At 43.8% G+C, this 25,375-nt stretch overlaps 1 protein-coding gene across 2 annotated transcripts in view; it reads left to right on the forward strand.

The window, feature by feature from the left end:
- The window catches only part of RASA1 (RAS p21 protein activator 1), a 99,851-nt gene that overhangs the window by 69,187 nt on the left and 5,289 nt on the right, over positions 1-25,375 (forward strand). For both annotated transcript variants that reach the window (XM_069751348.1, XM_069751339.1), the window contains exons 20-23: positions 941-1,027; positions 1,277-1,344; positions 15,489-15,577; positions 19,533-19,610. In XM_069751348.1, coding sequence (XP_069607449.1) covers positions 941-1,027; positions 1,277-1,344; positions 15,489-15,577; positions 19,533-19,610 — 322 coding nt within the window. The remainder of the gene's footprint in view (positions 1-940; positions 1,028-1,276; positions 1,345-15,488; positions 15,578-19,532; positions 19,611-25,375) is intronic.

Here is a 25,375-nt window from a genome sequence, read left to right on the forward strand (position 1 = left end):
TGTCTTGTTGTGAAGTACAATAATACTGCTGCAAACTGATAATTTTATGTGGTCCGCATATGTAACCAAGCAACAACCTGCAATAGGTGTTGTCTGGCCTTGTGGCGAAGCTTTACAGTCACTCTCTGAGAGTACAGACTTCTGAATCCTTACAGTGCACACCACACACACTGTCAGGATTGTCCGGTGTTACTGCTGAGGCCAGGTATGTAATTTCCATAATTCGGCCACATTCCAACTAGACTTGTGCGGCCTCATTCATTTACTTGTATTGAGTGAGGCAGAGCACATCATGTTGTTGTTGTTGTTGTTATTATTTATTTATAAAGCACCATTAATTCCATGGTGCTGTACATCTTGTTAGCACATGACCGCACATATTCAGTTGTATACTTGTGCAATATGTTCATATACTTGCCCTATCTCGGCAGCAACACCGGAGAATCCTGACAGCGTGCGGTGCTTCCTGGATTCAGAAGTATGACTTGCACCACAAGACCAGACAACCTCTTCAATGTAGATGAATTTCCTATTGCTGGTTGTAGCTTGGTTACTTACACTGACGATGAATAATTATTAGCAGATTACAGCCATATCCCGCTGCTTATTCATCTACAGACGTGCTCGCATTGCATGGATGTCCGTTTATTAGAATAGTGAATGGCTATAAGCGGCAGCCGGACACTTCTGATAATCATATGATTTAAATAGGATAATTCATTCTCCTGTTAAGTGCCTGGCCCTGCTGGGAGATACCCTTAAGCAACAAAGGACTGAACTAGGTAAAATCCAAGTTTTCTGCTCCTCCTTTTCTCTTAGGACCCAGACATTTTAGGTATTTTGTAAAGAGATGCCTACAGATACTAATAGGATGCCTGTGTCTTTACTCTGTAATGGTAGCACATGTAATGATCATGCACATTTTACATCTTTTTACCAGAACTTTGAGGTATATCTATGGATGCTTACAGAGATCTGTGCAGCAAAAGTGGCCTTCTAATACAACGATGAGGACAAGAGTTGTTAGGTAAGTGGCAATAGGACAAGGCAAGAAAAAATAATTTCAGAAACTTCATTTTGTCACCATGTTTCACAAAATAAACTCTTTACTTTAGCAAATACAACTTAGACCTGATGAGGCCGGTGTACGTATTTTGAAAATCTATTTCTCAATCGATCTTGAATGTACTTATAATTCAAACAATATACAAAATGAGGAGTTGGGAAATTAATCATTACATTGAGTTAATTTTTTTTTTTTTAATCAAATTTTCAGTGGCTTTGTTTTCCTGCGATTAATCTGCCCAGCTATCCTGAACCCAAGAATGTTTAATATCATCTCAGGTATGTACTCACTGTTAGGATTCTGCTGTTTCTGACGTTCCGGGCGCTCTTCACGTGAACGATGTATATGCGATTTGCATTCAGCCGATCATGAGCTGACATTATCTGCATAAGAGGAGCCGGCCCTCAATGGCTGGCCCTGCTTGACGGCAGGTTTCCTATAGATATATACACAAATAGTGACTTGTTAGTAAAGTCAAGCGAATTGACACAAGTCGGAGGGAACCTACCCTGATGGTCTTCCCATACCCAGCTTCTTCTTAAAGTACATTTTCTCTGAAACGCACCATACAGGAGTAAAACCTAGATGCTTGCAATCAGGCTGCCTGTGCTCAATTCATTCTGCCTATCATTTGAGCTGCATGACTCAAGTGACTGGTGACTGCATGCCCTGTATAAAAGAGGCAAAACACTTAAGTAATGACACTACTGCTACATTAAATAATGCTTGAGATATCAAAATTATCATTTTAATCACAAAAACAGGTATGGAGTTTAAGATATGACTGCCAACAAAGGGTAGCATGGGACGACTAAATAGTTTAGTCGTCGGCAACGTGTCAATAAGGGCACATAAAGTGCAAGTACTGCGTCATGATTCATCCAATCATGTTGGCCAACAAGGAACAGGAATGATCTTCCCCATTATGTGTCCATTGTTCTCGCCTGCACCCCAACACACATGCATGTTTCGTATGTATGGTTTGAGCAAGCCTCGATAAGGATGATTCTGAAAAAGGCCATGAAACAGCCCAGAACTACATGAGAAGGCCTGATCAATGACTTGTGGAGAGATGGGACCACAGTCTCGAACATTACCATTATTAACCCCTTCCCGACCTGTGACACCACGTAGGCGTCATGAAAGTCGGTGTCAATCCGACCTGTGACGCCTATGTGGCGTCATGGCAGGATCGCATTCCTGCAGATCGGGTGAAAGGGTTAACTAAAATTTCACCCGACCTGCAGGGACAGGGGGAGTGGTATTTCAGCCCGGCTTTGCCCCCACGTGGCTACGATCACTCTGATTGGCTTTTTCACTTTCAACAGCCAATCAGAGCGATTTGTAATATTTCATCAATGAAACTTGGTGAAATATTACAATCCAGCCATGGCTGATGCTGCAATATCATCGGCCATGGCTGGAGACTGTGATTTGCCCCCTCCACCGACTGACAGTGGCGAACTGCCGCCGCTGTCTTTCCTCCCCTCCGTTTTGTACTCCGCTGCCCTCCTCTCCCCTCCACCCGGCCTCCCCTCCGTTCCTCCCCTACCGAACCTATCACAGTGATCAAAATAAAAAAAATAGTAAATAAAGCCCCCCCTTATCACACCCATAAGTAGGGAAAATAATGAAATAAGGAAAATATATTTTTATTTTTCCACTAGGGTTGCAATTAGGGTTAGGGTTACAATTAGGGTTCTGGTTAGGGTTGCAATTTGGGTTAGAATTAGGGTTAGGGTTGCAATTAGGGTTAAGGTTGCAATTAGGGTTAAGGTTGCAATTAGGGTTAAGGTTGCAATTAGGGTTAGAATTAGGGTTAGGCTATGTGCACACGGTGCGGATTGGCCGCTGCGGATTCGTGGCAGTTTTCCATCACGTTTACAGTACCATGTAAATCTATGGAAAACCAAATCCGCTGTGCCCATGGTGCGGAAAATACCGTGCGGAAACGCTTCGTTGTATTTTCAGCAGCATGTCAATTCAGTGTGCGGATTCTGCAGCGTTTTTCACCTGTTCCTCAATGGGAATCCGCAGGTGAAATCTACACTAGAAATCCGCGGTAAATCCGCAAGTAAAACGCAGTGCGTTTTACCTGCAGATTTTTCAAAAACTGTGCAGAAAAATCTACACACGAATCCGCAACGTCGGCACATAGGGTTAGGGTTGGAACTAGAGTTAGGGTTAGGGGTGTATTGGGGTTCGGCTTGGGCTTGTGGTTAGGGTTGGGATTAGGGTTGGTTGTGGGTTGGGGTTAGGGTTGTGGATAGGGGTGTGTTGGGGTTAGGGTTGTGATTACGGTTGAGGTTTCCACTGTTTTGGCACATCAGGTGGTCTCCAGTCGCGACATGACTCCACCATTGATTCCAGCCAATCTTGCATTCAAAAAGTCAAATGGTGCTCCCTCCGTTCCGAGCCCCAACGTGCGCCCAAACAGTGGTTTACCCAAACATATGTGGCATAAGCGTACTCAGGAAACCTTGTACAACAACTTTGGGGGTCTAATTTCTCCTGTTACCCTTGGAAAAATAAGAAAATGGGGCTAAAAATTTATTTGTGTGTGAAAAAAAAAAAAAAAAAGTTTTTATTTTCACGGCTCGGCTTTATAAAATTCTGTGAAGCACTTGGGGGTTCAAAGTGCTCATCACACAGCTAGATAAAGTTCCTTGGGGGGTCTAGTCTCCAAAATGGGGTCACTTGTGGGAGTTTCTACTGTTTAGGCACATCAGGGGCTCTGCAAACGTAACATGACGCCTGCAGACCATTCCATCAAAGTCTGCATTCCAAAACATCACTACTTCCCTTCCGAGCTCTGCCATGCTCCCAAACAGTGGTTTACCCCCACAAGTTGGGTATCGGCATACTCAGGACAAACTGGACAACAACTTTTGGGGTCCAATTTCTCCTGTTACCCTTGTAAAAATAAAAAATTGCGGGCTAAAAATTAATTTTTGAGGAAAGAAAAATGATTTTTTTTTATTTTCATGGCTCTGCGTTATAAACTTCTGTAAAGTACTTGGGGGTTCAAAGTGCTCACCACACATCTAGATAAGTTCCTTGCGGGGTCTAGTTTTCAAAAGGGGGTCATTTGTGGGGGAGCTCCAATGTTTAGGCACACATGGGCTCTCCAAACGTGACATGGTCTCCGCTAACGATTGGAGCTAATTTTTCATTCAAAAAGTCAAATGGCGCTCCTTCCCTTCCGAGCCTTGCCGTGTGCCCAAACAGTGGTTTACCCCCACGTATGGGGTATTGGTGTACTCAGGACAAATTGTACAACAACTTTCGGGGTCCTGTTTCTCCTTTTACCCTTGGGAAAAAAAATTGTTGCTAAAATTTCATTTTTGTGACTAAAAAGTTAAATGTTCATTTTTTTCCTTCCATGATGCTTCTGCTGCTGTGAAACACCTGAAGGGTTAATAAACTTCTTGAATGTGGTTTTGAGCACCTTGAGGGGTGCAGTTTTTAGAATGGTGTCACTTTTGGGTATTTTCAGCCATATAGACCCCTCAAGCTGACTTCAAATATGAGGTGGTCCCTTATAAAAAAAAAATAAAAATATTTTCTCCTTCGCCTCATTGGGGGACACAGACTGTGGGTGTATGCTGCTGCCACTAGGAGGCTGACACTAAGTGATGCAAAGACAATTAGCTCCTCTCCTGCAGTGTTCACCCTCCTGCTGGCTCTCAGCTAACCAGTTCTTGCTTAGTGCCCGTAGGAGGCACACGGACGGGTCTGCTATTCAGACCCAAAACTCTTTATTTTATTTTTACCTTTTACATTTTTGATTTAACTTTCTACAACGAAGGGGCAACGGATCCTTTCAAAGTTCCGATCTCCCCGAACCATCAACAGGCGAGCACAGAGAGTGTCGCTTCTCCGTATCCTCTCTTGCGATGTGGGATGCCATGTCTGAGCAGATTCTTAGGGGCGATGGGCCCCTTCAAGGGCACCGATCTCCCCACACCTTAAACGGACGAGCACATGGAGTGTCGCCTCCACGTATCCTCTTCCCCAGCAAGGCCGGACAACTGGCCCTGTCCACCCGGGGGCTGAACTCCGTGGATGTACAGAGGCCCCTGTCTTTGGCGTCCGAGCAGCCCCCACTGTCCCACCACTGTTTAAGCGGATGGTACAAGGAGGCGGACGGTTCCTCTCCACCTCCCTAACAAAGGGATGGTGGATTGAGGTTTATCCCTTTATCCCTGCACCGTCCACGATGTAATACCTGACCTGCAGCAGAACAGTAGAGTGCGCGCGCTTTCCTTGGCTGAAACAGTCATCCGTGGCGGCTCCATGCCGGGACGCTCACCGATGGTGAGTGGATCCAGTCAGCGATGGGCCTCTGCAGTGGGATATTCACATGGTGACAGGCAGCCTCAGCTTCCCTGTGGCCCACCTTCCTGAGGTAACGCTCCAGCCGGCTGCAAAAATGTAGCCCCCGGCTTCGGCTGATCTGTAGGCCGCATCCATCCCGGAAGTCGCGCCCGCACTATGGCGCGCTAAGGCGGCCTCTGCCCGCTTTTCTGGCGCTTCTCGCCTGGCATGGGAGTGTTCAATTTTCTCGACCACTACAACGCCATTCACTTCTACCGCTTGTATCACTCCCACCGGCTGCAGAAATTTAGGCCTCGCCTTGGGCCTATTCATGGAAGTATCGAGGCTCCGCCCACATAGTCTGTGGATTTTATCACCTCTGCAACTCCCGGTGGCCATCTTGGTCCACCCGGCCGCCTCACACAGGGGCGATGGTTTTTTGCATTGAAGGGGCACAACGACTCTGCAACATCAGTACCCGGGTAAGGAAGTACCTTACCAGTATTCCCTGGTCTTGAAATCACATGAGCAGTATGCCCTGGTCTTAAAGGCACATGACCAGTATGCCCTGGTCTTAAAGGCACATGACCAGTATGCCCTGGTCTTAAAGGCACATGGCCAGTATGCCCTGGTCTAAAAGGCACATGTTCAATCCGAAGCCAGTCACCCTAAATGAGCACAGGAGCCCTCCGCTGCTGATCCCAGTTGATCCCAGGGTACCTAGTTCCCCCTCAGTGGACTTCGTCACTGACCGCAATCCATGGTTTTCTCTGACCAAGAGATTGAATCCCTCCGTGAACCCTCTGTGGCTTGGATTGCTCGCAGGACCGATATGCATGGTCCCTCTCTTACATGGGAGCCGTCGGCTAGCAGGGACTGCAAGTATTCTAGAAACGTACAGGCGTCTAGAAACATACAGGCATCTAGAAAACGGAAGTTTTCATTTCCTGATCTCTCTTCCCAATGATTTGCTGAGAACAAGGCTCTGTATATGGATTGGATATTGCCTTGGATCTGGACTTACCAGAGCTTCAGAAAAGGATGGATTCACCTATTCATATCAACCAATCTCTGTACATTGATGAGGACTCCCGTTCTGCTCTACACTATGCAGTGTCCCTCATAAGGAGACTAAGCTCCATCGTAGAGCATTTGCCATTCAGTCCGGATAAGCGATTCACTGGACAGAAGCCTCTACATGGGATGCCATGCCTGGTCTGATTTTTAAGGGCGACTGGTCCTTTAAAGGGCACCGATCTCCCCACACCATCAACAGACGAGCCATTGGAGTGTCGCCTCCATGTATCCTCTTCCGCATCCAAGCCTAACGCCAGGCAACCTGCCCTGTCCACCCGGGAACCTGAACTCTGGATGTACAGAGGCACCCTTTTTGGCGTCTGAGCATCCCCCTCTGCATCACTACTATTTAGCAGATGATGCAAGAAGGCAGACGATCCCTTTCCACTTCCCTGTTAAGGGGATGGTGGACCGAGGGTTCCTAATTTTTAACTCTGCACTGTCAAGAGCGGTGATTGCAAGAGACGGCTTTTTCCCGAACTGCTGGATGCAGCCGCGCATTCTGCCACTTGGCAGATTAACCGGGTAGAATCTCCTGTGGTATACCTACCAGTATCCCTGCCCGATGTATCATCAATTAAAAATACCACGGACTGTCAGATAGCAAATCTGGTTCGTTTCGTCTTGCGGCTTCGGGTTCAGCGCTCTACCCTTCCTTAGCCGCCGCATGGGTTGCTAGAGCAATGGTCTCCTGGTCGGAGACCTTAACTACTTTGATTCACACCAGCAACCTTTTCCCGAAGACAGTACAGCTGACCAATCAAATCTTCTGAGCGGGAGTCTAACAAAGGATCGTATGTTTCCTACAGACCCAACCAGCAGTGGAAGGGTTGTCCAGGACAGTCTAGATCTAAGGGATCTTGGTTCCCAAAAGGGTAACGAAAAGTGAGACCGATCCTGGACCTCAAATTTCTAACCACCTTTGACAAGGTCCTCCTTTTTCGGATGGAGTTCCTCCGCTCAGCCATACACTTCAACAGAAAAAGGCGGCGTTTCTGGCATCCATCGACGTTCAGGATGCTTACTCTCACGTTCCTATTTTTCCCCTCTTCAAAAGTTACTTCGCTCTTCCATTCGCGAACAACATTTTCAAGTCACGACCTTGCCCTTCTGCCTTGCTACCGCACCCAGAGTGTTTGCAAGGGTCATGGTGGCTGTCATGTTCCTCTTGCACCCTAGAGGCGTGGACGTCCCGCCCTATTTGGTCGACTTTCTAGCCACTCTTCCAGGACTACGTTGAGTCATCTATATCACTTGCGATACCCTCTAACCTGGCAGCTAAACTTAGACAAGTTTTCCTCATTTCTAGCCCAGTAGATCCTTTTTGAGGATGCTCCTGCACACTTTCAGAAGGATGGTAATTCTCCCTCGAGACAAGGTTGTGGCCCTTCAACAGGGAGCTCGCGCACTTGATCACTCATCCCCTCATTTCATTTGATTTGCTAGGATGGTTCTGAGGAAAAATGGTGACAGCAATGAAAGCAGTTTCCTTCGCTGCGCTCGTTTTCAGCAAGTCAAATAGGCTTTCAGAGGGCAGTCTTTTTGCTCCTTCCTCATCCAGGGCCTTTCTTCCGGTTCAATGGTTATTGGTGACTACCAATGCCAGTCTTCTTCTCCCGATCATTGCTCTGGGGATCTGAACGGTACGACTAGTCCTACAGCAGGTCCACTGCCTTCTGGCGGGTCACCCCATCCAAATTCAATTGGATAATGCCACCACTGTGCCATACATCAATCATCTAGCAGGTACCCACGGTCAGGCGCCATGGCCGAGGTACCTCACATTCTCTGATGGGCTGAGATCTATCATTCGGTGATCTCAGCAGTACATATCCCAGGAGTAGAACTCTGGGCGGCACACATATTCAGCCGTCAGGGTTTCCCTCAAGTGAGTGGGATCTTCACCCGGAAGTCTGCCATCATATCTGCCTTCACTGGAGCTCTCCAGTTGTAGATCGGATGACGTCCAGACAGAACGCCAATGTACTCGAGTTCATGGTTCGGCCTCGAGATCCAAGAGCCATTGCAGTGCATGCTCTGGTTCTTCCATGGTACCAGTTTCCATAACCCCTCTTCCACTACTTCCGAAAGCCTTTCGGAAACAGGGCCCTAGTGATCCTCGGGGATCCACACTGACCATGTCAGTTTTTTGTTTGCAGCGCTAGTATCTTTCCGTCTTCTTGCAACAGGGAGTTTTCACATGTAGTTCTTCCCTATCGCATACCGTTAGATATTTGGGACCTTAATGGTCCTGGGAGTCTTACAGTTAAATTCTTTTTGATCCGGACTGACTTTTCTATCAGGGAAGGTGGCCCTTTTTTTTCCCTCTGCGATCTTGTCATCCTGATGAGTCTTCAGAGCTTGCCGCTCTGTTATTTCAGACTTTTTTCCTTATTACCATCAAGACAAGGTTGTCCTCGGGCCATCCCCATCCCTTCTTACCAAGGTGGTATTGTATTCCCACTGTTATGAGGGCATCGTTCATCCCTCATCTTTCGGCTCCAGTGTACAAAACGGAATGAGTTCCCCATAATCTCAACGAAGTGAGGGCTCTGAGTAGGTACGTATCGAGGATGGCGTCCTTCCGAAGGTCGGACACTTTATTTGGTTTATTTGGTTTATCTGACGATAAGGTTTCCTGATGGTTACAAGAAGGGTTTAACTGTTTCATCAGCCATGCTAGCCTTGTGGATTCGTTTCACCATGCAGAAGTCCTTCCGTGCTAGATGTCAGCCTTTCTCCCTGTCTATCGAGGGCTCTAGGCACCAGGCGTCGGCAAAGCACGCCTGCAAGCTTGTGGATTCATCCAGTCTGCATGCATTCTGGAAGCACTATAATTCCCACACTTCCACAAATGTGAGTCTGGGCAGGCGAACTCTGCAGGGCGCGGTGGCGCACTTGTAAGTAGCGGTTACACAGGGCCTGATCTGATGTTGTCCCCACCCAGGGACTGCTTTGGGACGTCCCACGGTCTGTGTCCCCCAATGAGGCGAAGGAGAAATAGGGATTTTTGTGTACTCACCGTAAAATCCTTTTTTCCGAGCCATTCATTGGGGGACACCTCTCCCACCCGGTTATTAGCTTGTGTTTGTTTTATAATTTGACATGCTATACTCTCATATATAATATGACATGCTATACGCTCATATGTTATTGATCTCCTACTGCTTTTGCACCGAACTGGTTAGCTGAGAGCCAGCAGGAGGTTGTATACTGCAAGGGAGGAGCTTACTTTCTTTGTATCACTTAGTGTCAGCCTCCAAGTGGCAGCAGCATACACCCACGGTCTGTGTCCCCCAATGAATGAAAAGGATTTGACGGTGAGTACACAAAAATTCCTATTTTGTTAATTTTGTTGTAAAAATGAGAAATTGCTGGTCAAATGTTAACCCTTATAACTCCCTAGCAAAAAAAATGTTTCCAAAATTGTGCTGATGTAAAGTAGACATGTGGGTAATGTTATTTATGAACTATTTCGTGTCACATAACTCTCTGGTTTAACAGAATAAAAATTCAAAATGTGAAAATTGCAAAATTTTCAAAATTTTTGCCAAATTTCTGTTTTTTTTTTTTTTAACAAATAAACACAAAAATTACCTACCTAAATTTACCACTAACATGAAGCTCAATATGTCACGAAAAAACAATCTCAGAATCGATAGGATCTGTTGAAACGTTCTTGCGTTATTACCTCATAAAGGGACACTGGTCAGAATTGCAAAAAAATGGCCAGGTCATTAAGGTCAAAATAGGCTGGGTCATGAAGGGCTTAATACCCTACGCCGTCATAGATAAAAAATCCTGCAGGGTAGTCGAGGTCCCCCTGCTCATACCAGCACATGTCCAGGCCCGTTTTGAAGTTTGCCAATGACCATCTGGATGGTCATGTGGTCAGATGAGACTAAAATAAAACTTTTTGGTATCAACTCCACACACCGTGTTTGGAAGAAGGAGGACGAGTACAACCCCAAGAACACCGTCCCAACTGTAAATGCAGAAACCTCATTGACATATTAAATGTCATAAAATAGGGCTATACGTGGCCCATCCAAATAAAGCAAAAACAAATACCTACTCCAAAGAATGTATAAATGAGGAGAAAAGGGAGCACTCGGGTATAAATAGTAACAAATATTTTATTAGTAATTAAACAAGAACATGTATATAACCAATATACCCATCAGGGATTGTGCACGATAAAACAGTAGCAGGATGGAGACAGAAAAACCAGAGGATCCATAATTGCAACTGCCCAAATAAACATTTATGTAAAGTGCCAGTGCAGTACTATCTTAAGGTGGTAAGGTAGCCCCTCAGACAAAGTATGAGGTAAAGGTGGAACATTAGAAAGTCACAGAGAGGACAAAACTTACCACGTGCAGGGAATAGAGGACCCTGGGCCAAGTGTAGGAGACCCCGATGCGCGTTTCGCGTGTCAAATGCACCGCTTTATCAAGTCCCAACTGTGAAGCATGGTAGGGGAAGCATCATACTTTGGGGGTGCTTTTCTGTAAAGGGGACAGGACAACTGCACAGTATTAAAGGGAGGATGGATGGGGTCATGTATCGTGAGATTTTGGCCAACAACCTAACATAGTAACATAGTTAGTAAGGCCGAAAAAAGACATTTGTCCATCCAGTTCAGCCTATATTCCATCATAATAAATCCCCAGATCTACGTCCTTCTACAGAACCTAATGATTGTATGATACAATATTGTTCTGCTCCAGGAAGACATCCAGGCCTCTCTTGAACCCCTCGACTGAGTTCGCCATCTCCACCTCCTCAGGCAAGCAATTCCAGATTCTCACTGCCCTAACAGTAAAGAATCCTCTTCTATGTTGGTGGAAAAACCTTCTCTCCTCCAGACGCAAAGAATGCCCCCTTGTGCCCGTCACCTTCCTTGGTATAAACAGATCCTCAGCGAGATATTTGTATTGTCCCCTTATATACTTATACATGGTTATTAGATCGCCCCTCAGTCGTCTTTTTTCTAGACTAAATAATCCTAATTTCGCTAATCTATCTGGGTATTGTAGTTCTCCCATCCCCTTTATTAATTTTGTTGCCCTCCTTTGTACTCCCTCTAGTTCCATTATATCCTTCCTGAGCACCGGTGCCCAAAACTGGACACAGTACTCCATGTGCGGTCTAACTAGGGATTTGTACAGAGGCAGTATAATGCTCTCATCATGTGTATCCAGACCTCTTTTAATGCACCCCATGATCCTGTTTGCCTTGGCAGCTGCTGCCTGGCACTGGCTGCTCCAGGTAAGTTTATCATTATCTAGGATCCCCAAGTCCTTCTCCCTGTCAGATTTACCCAGTGGTTTCCCATTCAGTGTGTAATGGTGATATTGATTCCTTCTTCCCATGTGTATAACCTTACATTTATCATTGTTAAACCTCATCTGCCACCTTTCAGCCCAAGTTTCCAACTTATCCAGATCCATCTGTAGCAGAATACTATCTTCTCTTGTATTAACTGCTTTACATAGTTTTGTATCATCTGCAAATATCGATATTTTACTGTGTAAACCTTCTACCAGATCATTAATGAATATGTTGAAGAGAACAGGTCCCAATTCTGACCCCTGCGGTACCCCACTGGTCACAGCGACCCAGTTAGACTATACCATTTATAACCACCCTCTGCTTTCTATCACTAAGCCAGTTACTAACCCATTTACACACATTTTCCCCCAGACCAAGCATTCTCATTTTGTGTACCAACCTCTTGTGTGGCACGGTATCAAACGCTTTGGAAAAATCGAGATATACCATGTCCAATGACTCACCGTGGTCCAGCCTATAGCTTACCTCTTCATAAAAACTGATTAGATTGGTTTGACAGGAGCGATTTCTCATAAACCCATGCTGATATGGAGTTAAACAGTTATTCTCATTGAGATAATCCAGAATAACATCCCTCAGAAACCCTTCAAATATTTTACCAACAATAGAGGTTAGACTTACTGGCCTATAATTTCCAGGTTCACTTTTAGAGCCCTTTTTGAATATTGGCACCACATTTGCTATGCGCCAGTCCTGCGGAACAGACCCTGTCGCTATAGAGTCCCTAAAAATAAGAAATAATGGTTTATCTATTACGTTACTTAGTTCTCTTAGTACTCGTGGGTGTATGCCATCCGGACCCGGAGATTTATCTATTTTAATCTTATTTAGCCGGTTTCGCACCTCTTCTTGGGTTAGATTGGTGACCCTTAATATAGGGTTTTCATTGTTTCTTGGGATTTCACCTAGCATTTCATTTTCCACCGTGAATACCGTGGAGAAGAAGGTGTTTAATATGTTAGCTTTTTCCTCGTCATCTACAACCATTCTTTCCTCACTATTTTTTAAGGGGCCTACATTTTCAGTTTTTATTCTTTTACTATTGATATAGTTGAAGAACAGTTTGGGATTAGTTTTACTCTCCTTAGCAATGTGCTTCTCTGTTTCCTTTTTGGCAGCTTTAATTAGTTTTTTAGATAAAGTATTTTTCTCCCTATAGTTTTTTAGAGCTTCAATGGTGCCATCCTGCTTTAGTAGTGCAAATGCTTTCTTTTTACTGTTAATTGCCTGTCTTACTTCTTTGTTTAGCCACATTGGGTTTTTCCTATTTCTAGTCCTTTTAGTCCCACAAGGTATAAACCTCTTACACTGCCTATTTAGGATGTTCTTAAACATTTTCCATTTAATATCTGTATTCTTATTTCTGAGGATATTGTCCCAGTCTACCAGATTAAGGGCATCTCTAAGCTGGTCAAACTTTGCCTTCCTAAAGTTCAGTGTTTTTGTGACTCCCTGACAAGTCCCCCTAGTGAAAGACAGGTGAAACTGCACAATATTGTGGTCGCTATTTCCTAGATGCCCAACCACCTGCAGATTTGTTATTCTGTCAGGTCTATTAGATAGTATTAGGTCTAAAAGTGCTGCTCCTCTGGTTGGATTCTGCACCAATTGTGAAAGATAATTTTTCTTGGTTATTAGCAGAAACCTGTTGCCTTTATGGGTTTCACAGGTTTCTGTTTCCCAGTTAATATCCGGGTAGTTAAAGTCCCCCATAACCAGGACCTCATTATGGGTTGCAGCTTCATCTATTTGCTTTAGAAGTAGACTTTCCATGGTTTCTGTTATATTTGGGGGTTTGTAACAGACCCCAATGAGAATTTTGTTACCATTTTTCCCTCCATGAATTTCGACCCATATGGACTCGACATCCTCATTTCCTTCGCTAATATCCTCCCTTAAAGTGGACTTTAGACAAGACTTTACATAGAGACAAACCCCTCCTCCTCTCCGATTTTTACGATCCTTTCTAAACAGACTGTAAGTTAACTGCCCAGTCATAGCTTTCATCTAACCATGTCTCCTTCCCTTAATAAGAGCATTGAAGATGGGTCATGGCTGGGTCTTTCAGCATGACAGTGACCCGAAACAAACAGCAGGGCAATTAATGAGTGGCTCCATAAGAAGCATTTCAGGGTCCCGGATTGGCCTAGCCAGTCTCCAGACCTACCTGAGCCCAATAGAAAATCTTTGAAGTGAGCTGAAACTCAGTGTTGCCCAGCAACAGCCCTGAAACCTGAAAAATCTGAAGAAGGAGGTGTGGGCCAAAATCCCTGCTGCAGTTTGTACAAACTTGGTCAAGAACTACAAGAAATGTCCGACCTCTGTAATTGCAAACAAAGGTTTCTGTACCAAATATTAAGTTTTATTTTTCTATTGTATCAAATATTTATTTCATGCAATAAAATGCAAATTAATTATTTCATAAAAATCATTCATATTTTCTGCCCCCCTCCAGTTTATGTATATGTTCAGGTGCTCCTTACAAAATTAGAATATCATCAAAAATTTAATTTATTTCAGTTCTTCAATACAAAAAGTGAAGCTCATATATTGTATAGAGTCATAACAAACAGAGTGATCGATTTCAAGTGTTTATTTCTGTTAATGTTGATGATTATGGCTTACAGCCAGTGAAAACCTAAAAGTCATTATCTCAATAAAACAGAATAATTAGCAAAAACACATGCAAAGGTTTCCTAAGTATATAAAAAGGCCCCATAGTCTGTTTCAGTAGGGTCCACAATCATGGGGAAGACTGCTGACATGACCGATGTCCAGAAGGGAGTCAGTGACACAATCCACAAGGAGGGTAAGCCACAAAAGGTCATTGCTAAAGAAGCTGCCTGTTCACAGAGCGCTGTATCCAAGCATATTAATGGAATGTTGAGTGGATGGAAAAAGTGTGGTAGAAGAAGGTGCACAAGCAACCGGGATAACTGCAGCCTTGAAAGGATTGTTAAGAAAAAGCCATTCAGAAATTTCGGGGAAATTCACAAGGAATGGACTGAAGCTGGAGTTATTGCTTCAAGAGCCACCACACACAGACATATCCAGGACATGGGATACAGGTGTCGCATTCCTTGTGTCAAGCCACTCATGACCAACAGACAACACCAGAAGAGTCTTACCTGGGCCAAAGAGAAAAAGAACTGGACTGTTGGTCAAAGGTGTTTTCAGATGAAAGTAAATGTTGCATTTCATTTGGAAATCAAGGTCCCAGACTCTGGAGGAAGAGTGGATCCATACTGCTTGAAGTCTAGTGTGAAGTTTCCACAATCAGTGATGGTTTGGGGAGCCATGTCATCTGCTGGTGTAGGTCCACTGTATGTAATCAAGACCAAAGTCAGCGCAGCCGTCTACAAAATTTTTTTAGAGCACTTCATGCTTCCCTCTGCGGACAAGCTTTATGGAGATGGAAATGTCATTCTCCAGCAGGGCTTGGCACCTGAACAAACACTTGAAATAGATCACTCTGTAATGACTCTATATAATATACAAGTTTCACTTTTTTGTATTGAAGAACTGAAATAACTTTTGTACACGTTATTTTGTTTTTTTTAATCATTTAGTGTAGTATAATTTACATAGATTTGTATTTCTAGTCCCTTATTAGGAAGACTTGCTAGAACATTCCGCTCATTTCTATTAATCTGTGTTTTCTCTCCCATGACAGACTCTCCATCACCCACTGCAGCAAGAACATTGACGCTGGTCGCCAAGTCTTTACAAAACTTAGCAAATTTGGTTGAATTTGGTGCCAAAGTAAGAAAAGTTTTGCACATTTCATATTTCTAGATATTACTTGCTAAGAACTGCGTTTTGTTCACTGAGCTGCCATTTCAGTGTACATGGGCGCAATCCTTGTAAGTCAGTGTCCCAAAACTCATAGCCAAACCAGAAATCAGAGGCTTCTCTAAATGGAAAATACATCTTTTCAGAGAAGTTTCAGATTTTGCTGAATATATTCTTAATTGTGTGTAAAGTCTCCTTAAAGTGTTGGCCACTGACTTATTGTGTAGCTTCCGCTAAGAGTTTTTTGTTGTCCTTTTTGATGTGCTATGCTATTTGGGGTGACGGGGGAGGTTCATGGGGGACTCTAGACGTGGCTCTTAATGTGGAGGATGGGGATTTGAAGAGTAAAAATTGCGGACAAACTCCCTTTTAAATTGGAAGTCTTGACCACAGGGCCAAAATTTACTCCAAAAATGCAGGAAACCATCAGAACTATGAATTTATCCGGACACCCAAGTTAAGAAAGAAAAAAAAACTTGTCTGACAGATTTTATTTTTTTGTAATTTAATGTTTGTTTTTATTTTAATTGTAAAATTATTCATTCATTATTAAGATTTGATAGATGAGTGTTCACCTTAAAGGGGGGTCCCATAAAATCAACCCTTGTCCTTATTGGCTAATGAGGCATATTGACATGAGCCGCTATTGGAGACTCTTGTATTCCATGTAATACCACTCTTGGAGGAAATTCCTGGCTTCTCCCTTTTAATAATAATAATAATAATAAAAAAAATTTGTTTGCTGGTGGACCCTGGTCAGGAGTGTGACCCTGATCATGGTTATTGCATTTGATGAGACAACCCTTTAAGGTACTTTCTCTTGCCACCTGACCCATCCTGTGCCATCACTGATGTACTGAGATGGTGGGTATGACGTATGCTACTTGGCTTGTATTTTCTGCACATCACCTAGCCACAGAATAGTTTTATAATCCGCTGATCTATGGCTGTCCCGCCGCTGACACCCACACCCCTTGGCAGAAAGGGGAATTTCTATCCTCTTTACAAAATGATGCTACAGGTCGGACGCCTGACAACCGTTCCATTGATTCCCTATGAGGCTGCCGTAACAATCTGAGCACCGCAGCCCCAAGGTAATGAAGTGGTTGTCAGGAGTCTGACTTGCAGCACCATTTTGTAAAGGGGATACATGCGCCCTACCAATCCAAGACTGATCGATGGATAGGTGATAACTTGTTTTCATCAGACAACCCCTATAGTTTGTGCATTGGTCATTTTTAATCCTGCTGTCTGAGTCCATGTGTCTCCTCTATAGGCAATCTATTGTGGTATTAACCGTTATTAATGTAACGTAGCCAGAAGTGAGACGTCCAGTAATGTCACACGAGCCGTCATCCTGAGACCATTCATTTCAGATTAATCTACTGGCTTACACTGTGTACCAATAACCCTGCTGCATTCTCCTATACATGCACGAAGTACAGAGCGCAATCTAATGACACTTCCTTTTGTTCTGGTTGGCACGGGAGGGACATGATGCTGCTGTGCCACAAAGCTGCGTTATTAACTCCGGAGCTGTAAGACAACAAGCTTTCTTTACTTTACTCTTGTAACTGGATCCGCTTCTGCACATGTCATTGCATGTCCTCCATCCCATTGTAAGTGTAGACCATCCTTCATCCGATTTTGCCACTCTCACTGTACTGTAGCCACAGAATCCATTTTCCTTATATATTATTTAGATTGGATGTTTATTTAACCTCAATGACTTATTTAATTGGAACTGCTCAAACTATGCTGTGCTTCATCTTACTGTGAGAGGGGTTTGAGTGTGTGTTCTCATCGCTGTCCAGTGCCTGGGATAACACGCCGCACACTGCGCTCACATCACGCACCCGCACCTACCCACATTAGAGCACGGCCTGTGCCCCAATCTGGGAGCCTCATGTCTGGGATCAGCTGTATTTCGGAAGTTTTCTGCAGAATAGGTGATGTGTGTGGCACATACATGGGATCCCCATAAGCCTTATTCTAAAATGAAAATTATTAACTTATTTTCCTAATCCACACATACAATCACATGTAGAGTGATATTAGATGTATGTGTGGGCCAGCTGCAGATTATCGGTAATTTCTGTGCTTCATCTTTACTTGCCGTGGTTTAATGTGGAAATGACAGACCATCATTGTCTAAAATGGCTCAGCTGTAACTGTGTAACTGCACCCTTCCCGAGGGCTAAACATTGTGGTTGTATAGCACCAACATCTCATGGTGCCATTTATAAGTGCACGACACGGCCAGATCATGGGTCTAGTGACCCCAAGTAACCGCATCCGAGGTCTACACTGTGTGCAACTACTAGTGAGTACTTCCAGCTAATTATCAATTTCATGCAGATTTTCCAACTCCAAGCTGTACAACCTTGAATGCTTATTGGATGAAGTAGATCATGTGATATGTATTTATGTAATGAGAGTGAGGCCTAAGGATACAACACCCTTTATCAGAGTGTGCAAAATTATTAGGCAGTTTGTTTTCCCTCAGGCAAAATGGGCCAAAAGAGCTTTATCTAACTCTGAAAAGTCGAAAAAAAAAAAGTCCAGCAGCAATAGTCTCATGTTGATAAAACAATAATTGTGTTGAAAGTACAGCAAACTGCTGAGCCTCACTTTTAGAACTTCAATAGCAGTGCAAATTCTGATGGAGTGCATGGATTACCTACGTTTCGGTTCTTTTTTTTTTCCCCCTTCATGTGACCAGCAATTCAATAGAAATATTTTACCGAGTGTAGAAATATATGTATTTTATAGTTCCTACAGCAGTGTTCAAATCCTAGACTCTCAATCACATGACCGTTCTTTTGTTGCATGTGAGCAATGTTCTTGTGTGGAGGGTAATATCAATGCTTGCACTATTAGACCCCATCCCAATGACAAAATCGTGCCTGATAAACTGCGAAACATGCCACAAAGGCTCCAGTCAAGTTTGGTTTCTGTGGACATAACCCTAGAATACTGCACTGTGTGCCTCAAAAATTGTGAGGTTTGATTTTGGGCCTCATGGTCAGTTGCATGGATGTTTGCTTTGGTCTTATTTTCCAATGGTCGGATCACAGACACCGCAGGAACACAAAGATGAACGATGTATATATCTCTATAGTCCAGGAATGCTCTTGTAAATGCAGTGGTCCCTAGTAGTTCTCAAAGGACATGTGGAGATGCCTTCAAGAAAATCTCCCCTCAAAACGTTGATGATCACGTTTGACTCTGCAATTGTAGACCTGGTAGCATTATATAGACATTCACCTTAGAAGCATCTCATAAACTACAGCAATCCCAAGACTTGTTCCCCCCACACTTTTTCCCCCAGAAGATTTGTGGTGTTTGGAGAGGACTCCAGAGCGTACACATGATGCAGAAGGCTCCAGAACTCGTTCATACACTGTGGGGAATGAGTCCTTTACACTAATGACTGTAGTTTGGGATGTTTCAGGGGTGAAAGACCCACCTTTATATGTAGGGGAGTAGAAGTTATAGCTTTGTCCATGAGGGTTCTAAGCACACAACCATGCCACGTACACTACAGCAGCTGAGACTAGCAGAGCCTGTATGTGGCTTGTCGCCATGTTGTACATTTGTGCAGTGCTGATGTAATTGCTTTGTGAGTGCACATTAACGTCCAGTAATCGGACGCTGTCGCCGCACGTTCACACTCTTACCATTTCTGCATCCTTTACAGTTGTCTTGTTGGCGCTTCTATAATGAAATGGGAGAGGTGGTCACATGTCTGTATTTCTGGGGTGTGCTGTAAATCATGACCCGTTGCTGAGAGCCAGAGTTGGCACTACTGGAGTCACATTTTCGTTGATTGCACTCTTTCTTCATTAATCATGCAGTAGAGTAAAATCTGACTTTTTATGCCAAGCCGCACTTACTGGTTTTATGTTTTTCTTTATCTTTTTAGGAACCTTACATGGAAGGTGTGAATCCATTCATAAAAAGTAACAAACACCGAATGATTATGTTCTTAGATGAACTTGGGGTGAGTTCTAAATTCGGGCTCCTTGGTATTTGGGTTCATTTTGTCCTGGTGCAGCACATCTCTTATCTCACCTGCACGATTCTGCAAGGGGTCACGACTAAGTTTCAGAATTCCTAAAGGGGGGCAGTATTTACTGAAGGTAGTTTGGGACAGCACAACTATGGGGTAGATACAGTTTTCATCTGTTAATAAGCCTAAAGTAAGCAATGATGTGACCAGTATTAGGCTATGTGCACACGCTGCGGACTGGTGTGCGGATTTTTACGCACTGATTTTGATAAATACTCAGGGCAAAAACACTGCGTTTTTCCTGCGGATTTATTGTGGATTTTCTGCGGATTTTCCGCAGTTTTTGTGCGGATTCTACTGCAGTTTTACACCTGCGTTTTTTTAATATGGAGCAGGTGTTAAACCGTTGCGGATTCCGCACAAAGAATTGACATGCTGCGGAAAATTAACCGCAGCGTTTCCACGCGTTTTTTTCCACAGCATGTGCACAGCGGTTTTTGTTTTCCATAGGTTAGCCTGGTACTGTACACCGCATGGAAAACTGCTGCGGATCCACAGCGTCAAAAACGCTGCGGATCCGCAGTAAAAACTGCAACGTGTGCACATACAGTACCTTTAGGGCTTATGCAAATGGGTTTATATTCAACCATACACTGTGTGCAGAATTATGCAAGTTGTGTTTAGAGGATTATTTTTATTATTGATCAACAACTATGTTCTCAATCAACCCAAAAGACTCATAAATATCAAAGCTTAATATTTTTGGAAGTTGGAGTGGGTTTTTTTTTTAGATTTGGCTATCTTAGGAGGATATCTGTTTGTGCAGGTAACTATTACTGTGCAGAATTATTAGGCAACTTAATAAAAACCAAATCTATTCCCATCTCACTTGTTTATTTTCACCAGGTAAACCAATATAACTGCACAAAATTTAGAAATAAACATTTCTGACATGCAAAAACAAAACCTCAAAAAATGAGTGACCAATATAGCCACCTTTCTTTATGATGACACTCAACAGCCTCCATCCATAGATTCTGTCAGGTGCTTGATCTGTTTATGATCAACATTGCATGCAGCAGCCACCACAGCCTCCCAGACACTGTTCCGAGAGGTGTACTGTTTTCTCTCCCTGTAGAGCTCACATTTTATGAGGGACCACAGGTTCTCTATGGGGTTCAGATCAGGTGAACAAGGGGGCCATGTCATTATTTTTTCTTCTTTGAGACCTTTACTAGCCAGCCACACTGTGGAGTAGTTGGAGGCATGTGATGGAGCATTGTCCTGCATGAAAATCATGTTTTTCTTGAACGATACCGACTTCTTCCTGTACCACTTCTTGAAGAAGTTGTCTTCCAGAAACTGGCAGTAGGTCTGGGAGTTGAGCTTCACTCCATCCCCAACCCGAAAAGGTCCCACAAGTCCATCTTTGTTGATGGCAGCCCATACCAGTACCCCACCTCCACCTTGCTGGCGTCTGATTGGAGCTATCTGCCCGTTACTGATCCAGCCTCTGGCCCATCAAGAGTCACTCTCACTTCATCAGTCCATAAAACCTTTGAAAAGTCAGTCTTAAGATATTTCTTGGCGCAGTTTTATCTTATGTTTCTTATTCGAAGGTGGTCGTTTTTCAACCTTTCTTACCTTGGCCATGTCCCTGAGTATCGCACACCTTGTGCTTTTTGTTACTCCAATAACGTTGCAGCTCTGAAATATGGCAAAACAGGTGGCAAGTTGCATCTTGGCAGCTTCTCGCTTGATTTTCCTCAGTTCATGGGCAGTAATTTTGCGCATTTTTTGCCCAACACGCTTCTTGCGACCCTGTTGGCTATTTGCCATGAAACGCTTGATTGTTCGGTGATCACGCTTCAAAAGTTTGGCAATTTCAAGACTGCTGCATCCCTCTGCAAGATATCTCACAATTTTGGACTTTTCAGAGCCCGTCAAATCTTTCTTCTGACCCATTTTGCCAAAGGAAAGGAAGTTGCCTAATTAAGCACACCTTATATAGTGTTTTGATGTCATTAGACAACACCCCTCCTCATTACAGAGATGCACATGACCTGATTTACTTAATTGGTAGTTGGCTCTCAAGCCTGAACAGCTTGGAGTAGGACAACATGTATAAAAAGTATCGTGATCAAAATACAACTTGCCTAATAATTCTGCATACAGTGTATGTTGTCAATGGTGCAAAACAAACTACACATGTACAGCACTCTGATCAACAAAAGTGAATTGGGTAGTTAACATATTTAAAAAAACACTGCTTCATTTTTTAGATCAGATTGATCCAATAAAGGGAACCGGTTAAGCAATTCATTCTGCCCAAACCACGGGCATCACGAGATAGTCTGTCTGCACGATTGCAGCCAAGTATGTTATTCTTTAAAACTCTCTGGCCTTTCAACAATCATGTACTTTGAAGATCTGACCGGAGACCAGACTAGTCCATCACCACCCTTGGCCAGGATTTCCAAGCGCTGCTAGAGGTGATTGGCCCGGCTTTCCATATGTACGCGTGAGAAAGAGACCTGACAATCACAAGCAGCAGCACTGGGAAGAGCCAGTGTTGTCCCTGGCCAGATTTTCAAAGTCTGTTTTCTCTGAAAATTCCTAGCAATTGTGTATCCAGGTTTTGATTCATTCTGCCTGCAGTTTAGGGGGCATGAGTTGCTCAAAAAATGTCCTTTTATAGGTAACCTTTAAATCATGCCTTTCTAGAGCAGAAGCTACAGAGAAAAAAATGAGGTTGTATTCTCCCTGCAGCTGCTCGCAAATTGTAGGGGAGTGATTACAGCTTGCTCATTGTGTAGGGAGCTGTGGTTGCCCCTTTATTGGAAGTAAGCCCCTGCAGGGAAAACATTAACTGTTTTCTCCCCGTCATTTCGGCCAGGCATGTTTTAAGCATTATTTACCTGCAAACTACAACTATTCTGGAGGTGACTGTTTCTCTTTAAAGGGGTTGTCCACTACTTTCAATGTATCCCCCCCGGGCCCCTAATGAATTGTGTAAATACCTTCCATTGCCGTTTTCGCCTGTGACCGGCACTATGCCGGTGGCTGAGTCCAGGTCACGTTACCCCCAGGCTGCAGCCGCCGCTAATTTTCGCCGACGTCACGTCAATTTCCAGACTCTGGAAATTGACGTGACGTCATGAGCAGGCGTGACCCAGCCTCACAGTCAGCGTTCAGTCAAGAGTGACTGGGCTGCAGGGCTGTGCTGGGGGCGGGCGAGGCTAGGCAGGGATGTGTATAATCACGATGTGATGTGATGTGCGGGCGCGGGGGTTTGCGTGCCGGCGCGGTGGGGCTGTGCCGTGATGAGCCGGGCGGTGGGTCCTCTGGCCATGCTTTGGTATACTTCTGGCTGGCTGGCGGGGGGGTCATTGGTGTGTGTGTCTCTGTGTGCAGGCATCGTCCGATGGGACTACAAGTCCTATCGGGCTCTGCCTGCTACAGTGACAGTGAGTGACACATTAGCCAATAATGGGACAGTAGTAGTCCCATCATCCGGCTAATGTGTTAAAAAAAGAAAAAACATGCATTACATACATTCAGTACATACGACATACATACAACAGACATACAACACACACAGTGAATGGTGCATGTCGCTATGTGACGTGCGACATGAACCATGTGGCGTGCACCATATTATTATTATTTTATTATTATTATTTATTATTATAGCGCCATTTATTCCATGGCGCTTTACACGTGAGGAGGGGTATACATAATAAAAACAAGTACAATAATCTTGAACAATACAAGTCACAACTGGTACAGGAGGAGAGAGGACCCTGCCCGCGAGGTCTCACAATCTACAAGTGTGGCATAAAACATGCGACATGCACCATGCGAAATGCGACATGCACCATGCGAAATGCGACATGCACCATGTGACATGAACCATGCACCATGTGACATGAACCATGCACCATGTGACAAGAACCATGTGACATGAACCATGCACCATGTGACATGTGACATGAACCATGCAACATATAACATGCCACATACAGTACGTACATACAGTCATGGCCAACAGTATTGACACCCCTGCAATTCTGTCAGATAATACTCATTTTCTTCCTGAAAATGATTGCAAACACAAATTCTTTGGTACTATCTTCATTTAATTTGTCTTAAATGAAACAACACAAAAAGAATTGTCCTAAAGCCAAATTGGATATAATTCCACACCAAACATAAAAAGGGGGTAGACAAAAGTATTGGCACTGTTCGAAAAATCATGTGATGCTTCTCTAATTTGTGTAATTAACAGCACCTGTAACTTACCTGTGGCACCTAACAGGTGTTGGCAATAACTAAATCACACTTGCAGCCAGTTGACATGGATTAAAGTTGACTCAACCTCTGTCCTGTGTCCTTGTGTGTACCACATTGAGCATGGAGAAAAGAAAGAAGACCAAAGAACTGTCTGAGGACTTGAGAAACCAAATTGTGAGGAAGCATGAGCAATCTCAAGGCTACAAGTCCATCTCCAAAGACCTGAATGTCCCTGTGTCTACCGTGCGCAGTGTCATCAAGAAGTTTAAAGCCCATGGCACTGTGGCTAACCTCCCTAGATGTGGACGGAAAAGAAAAATTGACAAGAGATTTCAGCGCAAGATTGTGCGGATGTTGGATAAAGAACCTCGACTAACATCCAAACAAGTTCAAGCTGCCCTGCAGTCCGAGGGTACAACAGTGTCAACCCATACTATCCGTCGGCGTCTGAATGAATAAGGACTGTATGGTAGGAGACCCAGGAAGACCCCACTTCTTACCCTGAGACATAAAAAAGCCAGGCTGCAGTTTGCCAAAACTTACCTGAAAAAGCCTAAAACGTTTTGGAAGAACGTTCTCTGGTCAGATGAGACAAAAGTAGAGCTTTTTGGGCAAAGGCATCAACATAGAGTTTACAGGAGAGAAAAAAAGAGGCATTCAAAGAAAAGAACATGGTCCCTACAGTCAAACATGGCGGAGGTTCCCTGATGTTTTGGGGTTGCTTTGCTGCCTCTGGCACTGGACTGCTTGACCGTGTGCATGGCATTATGAAGTCTGAAGACTACCAACAAATTTTGCAGCATAATGTAGGGCCCAGTGTGAGAAAGCTGGGTCTCCCTCAGAGGTCATGGGTCTTCCAGCAGGACAATGACCCAAAACACACTTCAAAAAGCACTAGAAAATTGTTTGAGAGAAAGCACTGGAGACTTCCAAGGTGGCCAGCAATGAGTCCAGACCTGAATCCCATAGAACACCTCTGGAGAGATCTAAAAATGGCAGTTTGGAGAAGACACCCTTCAAATATCAGGGACCTGGAGCAGTTTGTCAAAGAAGAATGGTCTAAAATTCCAGCAGAGCATTGTAAGAAACTCATTGATGGTTACCGGAAGTGGTTGGTCGCAGTTATTTTGGCTAAAGGTTGTGCAACCAAGTATTAGGCTGAGGGTGCCAATACTTTTGTCTGGCCCATTTTTGGAGTTTTTGTGTGAAATGATCAATGTTTTGCTTTTTGCTTCATTCTCTTTTGTGTTTTTTCATTTAAGACAAATTAAATGAAGATAATAATACCAAATAATTTGTGTTTGCAATTTATTTTCAGGAAGAAAATGAGTATTATCTGACAGAATTACAGGGGTGTCAATACTTTTGGCCATGACTGTACATACAGTACATATAACATAGTACATACTCACCATCACTTGTCACTTTGTTCCCTGAAGCCAGTGTCATCTGTAAAAAATATT

Source organism: Ranitomeya imitator, chromosome 1 (genome assembly GCF_032444005.1).
Source record: "Ranitomeya imitator isolate aRanImi1 chromosome 1, aRanImi1.pri, whole genome shotgun sequence".
Taxonomy (NCBI): domain Eukaryota; kingdom Metazoa; phylum Chordata; class Amphibia; order Anura; family Dendrobatidae; genus Ranitomeya; species Ranitomeya imitator.